A 10,695-nucleotide genomic window follows, 5' to 3' on the forward strand; every position below is an offset into this window, starting at 1 on the left:
TTCCACTTCCTCAAGTTATACTTCACAACAAAATGAACCAGCAAGAACAACAATTCACAAACGAATAAGCAGTGATGCTTTAGTCTTCGAATCATGTGTTTTAGAGAATGATAAATCCATTTGGATTCTTGATTCTGGGTCTACAAACCATGTAAGTTGTTCATTGCACTTGCTTGAGAAATGGAATTATTTGAAATTCGGAGAGTTGAAACTTAAGGTTGGTAATGGCGAAATGGTTTCGGTTAGAGCTAGAGGAAAAGCCAAACTCAAGTTTCAAAACAGAATTTTGGAATTAGACAATGTCTTATACATTTCAAATTCCAGTAGAAACTTGGTTTCTGTTTCATGCTTACAATTGCAACAATACAAATTAGATTTTTCGAGTTCTGGTTCTACCATTTCTCGAAATGACATTCATATTTGTGTTGCATCCATGGAACATGGGCTTTATGTTCTTAGACCAGAAACACCATTTGCCCTACATAACGAAGTTTTTAAAGTAGCTTAACCTAGAAACCACAAAAAGCAAAATATCGATGATGATAATGAAACATATCTATGGCATTTACGTTTGTGTCACATAGGCTATGACAGACTAAATAGGCTAACCAAAGACGGTCCATTGAAAAATGTCGTCTTAGGTGAATTACCTGTTTGCGAGTCTTGCCTAGAAGGAAAGATGACCAAACGTTCTTTCTCTGCAAAGGGAGAGCGTGCCAAACAACCCCTAGGGTTAGTGCATTCAGATGTTTGCGGACCTTTGAATGTAAAAGCCCGAGGTGGTTATGAGTACTTTGTCACTTTCATTGACGATTACTCTAGATATGGACATATTTACCTTATGCATAAGAAATCTGAAACATTTGAAAAGTTTCAGCAATTTCAAGCATTGGCTCAAAACCAATTGGGTAAAACGTTAAAGATCTTGCGAACTGATAGGGGTGGAGAATATATGGATATGCAGTTCAAAGATCATTTGATCGAACTTGGCATTGAATCCCAATTAACTGCCCCTAGCACTCCACAGCAAAATGGAGTTGCAGATTGACGGAATCACACTCTTTTGGAAATGGTTAGGTCCATGCTTAGTTATTCAACTCTACCTACGTCCTTCTGGGGATATGCAATTCAGATGGCAACCGACATTTTAAATGTTGTTCCATCTAAATCAATCCCTAAGACACCTTTAGAACTATGAAATGGTCGTACACCTAGTTTACGCCATTATAGAATCTGGGGGTGCCCTGCTCATGTCTTAAGAAAGAAAGACGACAAACTTGAAAAGCGAACTGAAGTTTGCATGTTTGTCGGGAATTCTAAGGAGACTAGGGGTGGACTATTTTATAGTCGGAAGGATGATAAAGTGTTTGTTTCCACAAACGCCACTTTCCTTGAAGATGACTATATTAAGAATTTTAAAGTAAAGTAGTGTTGGAGGAAATGCTTGCAGATATAATTCCTTCCAATGTTCTGTCCTCTTCCACTCAAGAAGAGGATAATCCCACTCCCTCAGTCGAACCAACTGAGAAAACTACTACCAAAGTTCCTGTTCAGAAGATCACCGCTCCTCGTCGTAGTGGGAGGGTTTTCACAAAACCAGCTCGTTATGGCTTGGATGGTGAAATCAATATGGTCGTTGGTGACGGTATTGATGAGGACCCATTAACCTATAAACAGGCAATGGCTAGTCCGCAACGGAAACGATGGTCAGCCAGCATGGATTCAGAAATGGATTCCATGAAAAAGAACAAAGTCTGGGAATATGTAGACGCACCTAATGACTATCATCCAATCAGATGTAAGTGGGTTTACAAGAAGAAAAGAGGCGCTGGAGGCGAAGTCGAAACTTTTAAAGCTAGACTTGTAGCCAAGGGTTATACCCAAAGAGAAGGTGTGGACTATGAGGAAACTTTTAGTCCTGTTGCCATGCTCAAATCCATCCGAATTTTTCTCTCCATAGCTGCTGCTTTCGATTATGAAATCTGGCAAATGGATGTCAAGACTGCCTTCCTTAATGGGGTACTTGAAGAAACCATCTATATGGAGCAACCAGAAGGCTATGTTCTTCCACGGCAGGAAAAGAAAGTTTGCAAATTAAATAAGTCTATCTATGGACTTAAGCAAGCTTCTCGCTCATGGAACAAAAGGTTTGATGAAATCATCAAGACCTACGGCTTTCTTCAGAATGAAGATGAACCTTGTGTTTACCAATTCAAGGAAGACCAAGTAGTAGTATTCCTGGTCCTTTATGTTGACGACATTTTGATTATTGGAAACAATATCAAGAAAATGACTAACATCAAGGAATGGCTTAACACTCAATTCGATATGAAAGATTTGGGTGAGGCAGCCTATGTTCTTGGTATTCAGATTATCAGAAGAAACCAGAAGAACAGATCTCTTGCTCTCTCTCAAACAACATATATTGACAAAGTTTTAGAGAGATTCTCCATGAACAACACCAATGGGGCGAACATGCCTTCTAGATATGGTATTCGTCTATCTAAGGAACAGTCTCCTACTGATCCTCAAGAGATAGAGGACATGGCGAAAATTCCTTATGCTTCTGCAGTTGGAAGTCTAATGTATGCAATGTTATGCACTAGACCTGACATCTGCTATGCGGTTGGAATCGTGAGCAGGTATCAATCAAATCCAGGAGAGGAACATTGGAATGCAGTTAAGTATATTCTGATAGACTTAAAGAGTACAAGGAATCTTGTATTAGTCTATAAGGGTGGTGCTTTAAATCCCATAGGCTATACTGATTCAGATTTCCAAGCATGTCTTGAAGACAGGAAATCTACATCTGGGATGGTGTTTACTCTTGAGGGTGGAGCAGTGGTTTGGAGAAGTGCTAAGCAAACCGCGATATCAGACTCTACGATGGAAGCAGATACATAGCTGCAGCAGAAGCTGCTAAAGAGCTTGTCTGGCTAAGAAAGTTCTTCACCAGTATCGGTGTCGTGCCTGGAATGGAAAAGCCTCTGGTCCTACTTTGTGATAATAATGGTGCAATAGCCAATAGTAAGGAACCTCGAAGCCACAAGAGAAGTAAACACATAGAAAGGAAATATCACATCATGAGAGAATATGTGGCTAGAGGGGATGTACTGGTTGAGAAAGTGGACACAGAAGACAACTTAGCAGATCCATTCACCAAAGTCTTGTCAGTAACTGCATTTGAAAAGTACCGTCAGAATTTAGGATTAATTGATATGTACTGATTAGTTTTATATTAGTGCAAGTGGGAGTTTGTTGGGTTTTATGCCCTAAATAAAACTCCATTTCAATGTAATCCATTTTATTTAACATCAATAAGGAAACAGAAGTATTTTTCATTTATTTGTGTATGTTTTGGTTCATGTTATCAATTGCTTGTCTATTTGATTTATAAATTCATTTCAAACCCTTTTCACATACATACTTGATCCTCTTTATTGTGTTGTCAACATAGTGGAAAGTAAACATGACTATGTGAATAAAGATTCCTAGATTTATCAGACACAGGGTTTTACTGATATGATAATCTACAACAGAGTTTACTTGCATTTGGAGAAATGCTATGTTCTTTCCAGAGCATTGGTTAAAGTAAAGCTTAGGTTGGGTGCATGGAGTATGCATCGGAAGGGACCGATATTGAAATTTGACATAGATTTAATTAAACTTACCGTAATATCTATTCAAGTCAATATCACCTAGTTGATCCTAGATCAAATGATCTAAATCCTGATATGATTAGGTTCAATCTCAAGAGTGTTATTCGTGTTCTTTGATTTGTTAATTAAGCCTACTTTTGGGTCAGGGTGATACGTACATTTTGGAAACACGGTAGTGCAATTGAGTGGGAGCGCTAACATAAATATGGAATCTATAGCTTATATCTGGCAAATAGAAAGTAAAGGATGATTTCCTTCGAGCTTGACCAAACGAAAATAAATGGTGGAGTAGTCATTTCACATAGCTGAAATATCATTTATACGAGGTTAAGTGTTTTAAGGATAAAATACATTGCAGGGTGTTACGGTAATCTAATCCCTTTACAGTGTAGATCATTCATATAGAGGATCATTGATCAAATTAGGATTATAACAATGGATAACTAATGACGTGTCTATATGGTGGAACATATAGAGCGTTCTATATACTGAGAGTGCAATTCTAAGTTCTATGCGTGGATTCAACGAAGAATTAATAAGTTAGTGAATTATAAATTCTTGATCTGCTTATTGGAAGCTCAGTTATATAGACCCATGGTCCCCCCACTAGTTGAGACAATATTACTTATAAGACTCATTTAATTGGTTTTGATTAATCAATTATAATTCTCAAATTAGACTATGTCTATTTGTGAATTTTTCACTAAGTAAGGACGAAATTGTAAAGAAAGAGTTTTTAGGGCATATTTGTTAATTAAGATACTTTGTATGGTTCAATTAATAAATATGATAAATGACAATATTATTTAATAATTATTTATAGTTATTAAATAGTTAGAATTGGCATTTAAATTGTTGAATTTGAAAATTGACGTTTTTGAGTAAATGAGATGCAGAAATGATAAAACAACAAAATTGCAAAAAGTGAGGCCCAAATCCAATATGCCATGGCCGACCACTTTTATAGGGTTTATCATCTGATATTTTCATTATTTTAATGCCAAGTAATTCAAACCGAACCCTATGTGGCATGCTATAAATAGATAGTGAAGACTTCAGGAAATATACACTTTCACATCTTGTTTCCTTCAGAGAAAAACCTGAGCCTTCTCTCTCTCTATACCTAGCCGCCACCTTCTTCTCTCTCTTCTTCATGCTAAATTTCGAACCTCTTAGTGATAGAGTAGTGCCCACACACAACAAGTGATACCTCAATCATAGTGAGGAAGATCGTGAAGAAAGACATTCAACAAGAAGGAGATTCAACACTAAAGAAAGGAGAGAAAGAGATCCAGGTTCAGATCTTGATAATACTCTGCGACAGAAAGGATACAAGGGTTAGAGAACTGAACGGAATGAGACATATTATTCCGCTGCACCCAATGTAAGGTTTCTCATACTTTATATGTGTTTAATTTTATAATCGTTTTAGAAGTTCATATTTAGGGTGTTAATCAACATGCTTGTGAGTAGATCTAAGATCCTGGTAAAATAATTTTCAACAATTTTTAGTTGGTAAATTCTAGATCTACTTATAGGAAGCTTGGTTATATAGGCCCATAGTTCCCACACTAGTTGAGATAATACTGTTTGCAAACTCAGTTAATTAATTTTAATTCATCAATTATAATTCTAAAATTAAACTATGTCTTATTTATAAACTTTTTTCGAATAAAATCATGGCTAGTCACCTTACTAAATTAATAACTAACTATAAAAATTTTTAAGTTATGAGTATATAATATATCAATTATTTCTCATTAAATCCAACAACAAAACACATAAATTGTAGGAATTGAAATGTACCAATTTGATATTATATAATGGATACATACTTTGAATAGTTGATGTTGAGAGCCTTTATTTTGAGCTCTCCACAACATTTACACAAGAAACAAGAAAAAAAAAACCTGAATACCGGTGAACATGACCATTGTCTCCATCTTCTACCATCACTATTTTATTTCACACGTATAATGAAAGGGATTGTACTTTTTTTTATGAGAAATAATGGGCTTATTGAGCCTAAATACCCAAAGAGAGAGATGTCTTCGTTTAATGGACTGGCCTAAAGACGTTAAGAGTGTATTAATGAATTCTTGAGCCTTTTGTAGGTTATGTCTAATCCCATTATGAATTGATAGAAATATTACCAATCATAACGTGTGAGCAACTTTAATTATGCTAGTACATATGAAATGTTCTAACTAACACTAGCTAGCTAAAAAAGGAAGTTAACCAAGCAAGCTATAATATCCAACCTGCAAAATTTAATGTGACTACTGTATGTGATTGTAATATATAGAGACTACACACCTTGGGCGCCCCGGCCAGTATTAATTTTATAGATACCCATCGATCCATATCTTCTTCAGGAACAGTATGCGGTGAGAAAGATGAGGAAGATTGATCGATTCACACATGCCTCATGGATCTATAAATACAGATGCTTGGCCACCAAGATTTCTACAAGGCAGCTAGCATAATCTTAATTAGGATAGGAAAAGAATCTTATATAGATATACAACTGTTAAGGTATAGGATCGATATGAAGAGGTTTTTTCATCTCATGATCTCGGCGCTCACTGTTTTGGCTTGGGCAACTCACATGGCATGCGCATTCGATCCCAACCCTCTTCAGGACTTTTGCGTAGCAATAGATGATCCCAAAGATACGTGTACGTTCCTACTAATTACTCATGTTACTCATATATTTATATAAATATGTATTAGTATATTCTAATAAAACTGCTACTTACAAAGAAAAAAAAACATATATATTTAGCAACACTTATTCAACAATATTGTTTTGTTTATTTTATCAATTAGAGACAAAGGTAGTTTTTGGTTGGGAGGAATAAAAATATAAGAATAAGAAAGAGAATAGGAAATGGAATAAAAATTGGAATAAGAATGGAATGGAATAAAATTTAAAATGCATAAAAAAATTGATAAAAAAATTATTAATTTTTTTTTCAAATTTTGCATTGGAATGGTTTTTCCTTCCATTTCAAAATGGAATAATCATTTAATCAAAATGATAGAAATGTCATTCTATTGCAATGGTATTCCAATAGTTTTAAATGCAACAAAACAAAGGAATAATGAAATGAAATTGTTTCCTTTCCATTCCATTTAATTTCATTACATTCAACCAAATGCTAAGGTCCAAAAATTGTAGGGCTTTAAATATATATTTTATTTAGATAAAAAAAATAAAATAAAATAGATTTTTTATTTTGGTTGTATTTTTAATTATTAAAATATCATTTCAATAGAATTACTTTTTCCTTATTTTAGTGGATTATTATTCTATTCTGAAATTGAAGGTTATATTATTTCATTGTAAGATGAAAACAAAATTAATAATTTTTTTTATCAATTTTATTTTTATCCATTTTAAATTTAATTCAACTTCATTAATATTCTGATTCTTAGCTCATCCGAACACGATCAAGACCAGTCACGAAGCCATTTTCTAAGTATGGGGTTATAGCCCTAAAAATACTAAAAAAAATTCACATATATATATATATATATCAAATATATATAATATAATATGATTATTAGTAATTTGTGTACACCAAATTAATTTTTTCACGATTTGCTCCCTCTTAACTGAGACCGCTTGCTCCTAGGCCAGCACAAATCCCCACCGACTCCATTCCCTTCAGATCTAGAGTTTTCATCCTCTGTTAATGGTTTGGACCCCCGCCAAACAGAAACTCGCCACCATTGATCACCGGTCACCACCATAGATAATTATTTTATCACTTAAGATATAACTAAATTTGATTAGATATAACACATAAATGTTTAGAAATTTTAAATGGTTTAGCGGTATCTAATTATCAATATTGATTATTTCTTATGAAAATATTATTCCAAGAGTTTATCATCATGTACTTTTTTTATTACTATATATTAATATTATATTAAAATTGATTAAATAATATATATGCAAATTAAATTAACATTTTTCTCTATTATTTCAATCATTTAATGTAGTATTCGTGAATGGGAAATTCTGCAAGAAGCCGGAGCTGGTGAAAGCAGATGACTTTTTCATCTCAGGAATCAACATCCCGGCAAACACAGACAACGCATTCGGATCAAATGTGACAAACGTGTCCGTCGAAAACCTACCGGGGCTCAACACTCTCGGAGTATCGATAGCGCGTATTGACTACGCACCGAACGGAACTAACCCACCTCACACACATCCCCGAGCCTCGGAGATCTTGTACGTGGCGGAGGGAATACTGTATGTCGGGTTCATTTCGTCAAACATAGATGGGAACCGATTCTTCACGAAGGTTCTTCACAAGGGAGATGTCTTTGTGTTCCCCAAAGGAATGATTCACTTCCAATTCAATATCGGAAAGACCCCAGCTGTAGCCTTTGCTAGCTTGGGAAGCCAGAATGGTGGAATTATTACCATTGCTAATAGCTTGTTTGGGTCCAACCCTCCCATTATGCCTGAAGTTCTTGCTAAGGCATTCATGTTGGATAAGGATGTGATTCAACATCTTCAGAAACAGTTTGGGGCTTAATTTCTCATATGTTAAATATCATATTTGTGATGAATTTATTTTACTATATAATTTCCATGTATAAAAATTACGACCAACATATATTGTCGTAATACTAAATAAATACAGTGGTATGTTCTTCTTTCTTCTCGTTGTCTTTGATTAATGTTATAAAAAGATTGGAAATATTTTACCGAAAAAAAGCCATTAGTAATATTGCAAAATGAGAATGTTTAATTGTTGATCATAACTTGTCTATGAGTCACATCATTCTTCTAAGAATTTTTTGTTGTAACTAAACTTAACAATCATTAAAAGATCACAAATCACAATAGTATATTTATGTCATTTGCATCCTATTCATAGTAATTTTTGACAAGATCATTCTATTCAAAGAAAAACATGCCAAAATTCACTTGGAAGTATATTTATCAGTATTCAAACATATAGATATACATATTCATGAGTGGATATGAGTTATCGTTAATTTCTTAGACAATCACTCCAGAATATACCTTGTGCAAAGAAATTTTAAATGTTTAAAAAATTTCATGAATTTTTAGCAATGGTGAAAACTATCAAGGTAAAGATCTTGCGAACTGATAGGGGTGGATAAATATTTTGTTATGCGATTCAAAGATCATTATGTTGAACTTCTAATTGTATCCAAACTTACCTCCCCAGAACTTTAGAGTATCGCATAATGATGAAAATGTAAGGTGTATGATTAGTTACTAGCAGCTGCCTGAGTCATTCTAGGGAAAGGCCTTAGAGATAAACAACATTCTATGTCATCCTATCTAAGTATGATCACAAGAAAATCTCAGAATGATAGAATGGTCATACACTTAGTATACACTATTACTAGATTCAGGGATGCATTGTTCATGAACTTAAGAAAAACTAGAAATGTTAACTAAGTTTTACATGTTTGATAGCTATTCTAAAGTGATTAGGAGTGGATAATCCTATGGTCATTAAGATAAGAAAAGGTTAATTTTAAGAAATACTACTTTTCTAAGAACATGACTAAATCTAAAATTAAAGTAGCAAAGTAGAGGAGATACTTTTTGATTCAATTCCAAAGTGTTATATCATCTTATTATATATAAGATGGTCCCACTACCTCCGTTGTATTGACACAACCAATGAGGTCAATACTACTAATGCTCCTAGACAAAAATTCACGGTAGCTCGTCGAATGGGAAGGTTTCAAGGGACTCACCCTGTTATGACTTCGAAGACACTTGTGATAAAAATTCATTGTTAGTTCAAATAAGCAATGGATAGTCAAAATAAGGAGCTAAGAAGCAAATCCAAGAGAACTATGGTTAAAACCATTCATAAGGATCAATCAAAAGTTTTTTATTACAAGAACAAGAAGGGAAATTTTGATAATAAGTCTATTCAATGGACTTAACAAAACTTCCCGATCCTAGTATCATAGTTTTGAGATTATCTAAACCTATGGCTTATGGTATACCTTGTAATTAACTTACTCTAGTACAAGTAACTTACTTTAGTAAGATGCTAGAGCATTTTTCTAATGACTAACTCCAAAGGAAGTCTTTTGGCTTCTAGTCATAGAGTTTATTTATCTAAGGAATATTTTTAACTATTCTAGAAAAGATAAATGCCAAGGAAAGAATTCCTTAAGTATCGACAGTGAGAGGGATCTCATGTATGCTCTGGTATGCATTAGACCAGACACCTGCTGTTAAGTGAGAGTTATGAGTAGATATCAGTTTAATCTAGGAAAAGTTCATTGGAAGGAAATCAAATAAATCTTAAGATTGAGGAGGACCTATATGTTAGTTTATAAGGGTGATGTTTTCAAAACCTTTTATGCTGCATTGACTCAGATTTCTAGATTTGCATTAATGCTAGAAAGTTTAAATCTGGGATGGTGATTACTCTCTGGGTAAAACATTGATTTTTAGAGAAGTATAAAAACCTATTCGGAGTTCCTAACTCCACCAGTGAGATTGAATGTTAAAAAGGCCCAACAGGCTAGTAGATAAGTATTTAGCCTATGGTAAGTTCTATATAGTTTTTAGCATTATTCTAGTCATGGATTATCTACTAGTGTTACTTTGTCATAACACAAATATAGTTTCCAAACAGTAAAGAATCCTATACCCTAAGAGGAGTAAACATATATAAAGGAATTTCAAAATATTAAGGATTTTGTGACTAAAGAGATGTAATAGTGAAGAAGGTTGGTATTGAATACAACATGTCAGATACTATTAAAATGATAATACTGCATACTACATTTGACTTGGACATGAAGATGTTGAGATTAATTGAAAAGTACTTTTAGTTTTATATTAGTGCAAGTGGGAGTTTGTTGAGATTTTATGCCCTAAATAAAACTCATTTAAATATAATCAGATTTACAAATTAATAAAAGATTAGAAATTATTTTGTGTTGCATGGTTCACATGATTACTTACATGATTATATGTTTAATGCATAAATTCTATTAAGTCTTGAATATATAG

General features: G+C 33.8%; 1 protein-coding gene across 1 annotated transcript; it reads left to right on the forward strand.

The window, feature by feature from the left end:
- Positions 1-6,028: 6,028 nt before the first annotated feature.
- Positions 6,029-8,340, forward strand: LOC115720709 (germin-like protein subfamily 1 member 16). The gene is made up of 2 exons (XM_030649876.2): positions 6,029-6,337; positions 7,668-8,340. Exons 1-2 carry the CDS (start codon positions 6,106-6,108, stop codon positions 8,210-8,212), a joined length of 777 nt encoding a protein of 258 aa, XP_030505736.2. The 5' UTR covers positions 6,029-6,105; the 3' UTR covers positions 8,213-8,340.
- Positions 8,341-10,695: the final 2,355 nt, after the last annotated feature.

Source organism: Cannabis sativa, chromosome 2, assembly GCF_029168945.1.
Source record: "Cannabis sativa cultivar Pink pepper isolate KNU-18-1 chromosome 2, ASM2916894v1, whole genome shotgun sequence".
Classification (NCBI taxonomy): domain Eukaryota; kingdom Viridiplantae; phylum Streptophyta; class Magnoliopsida; order Rosales; family Cannabaceae; genus Cannabis; species Cannabis sativa.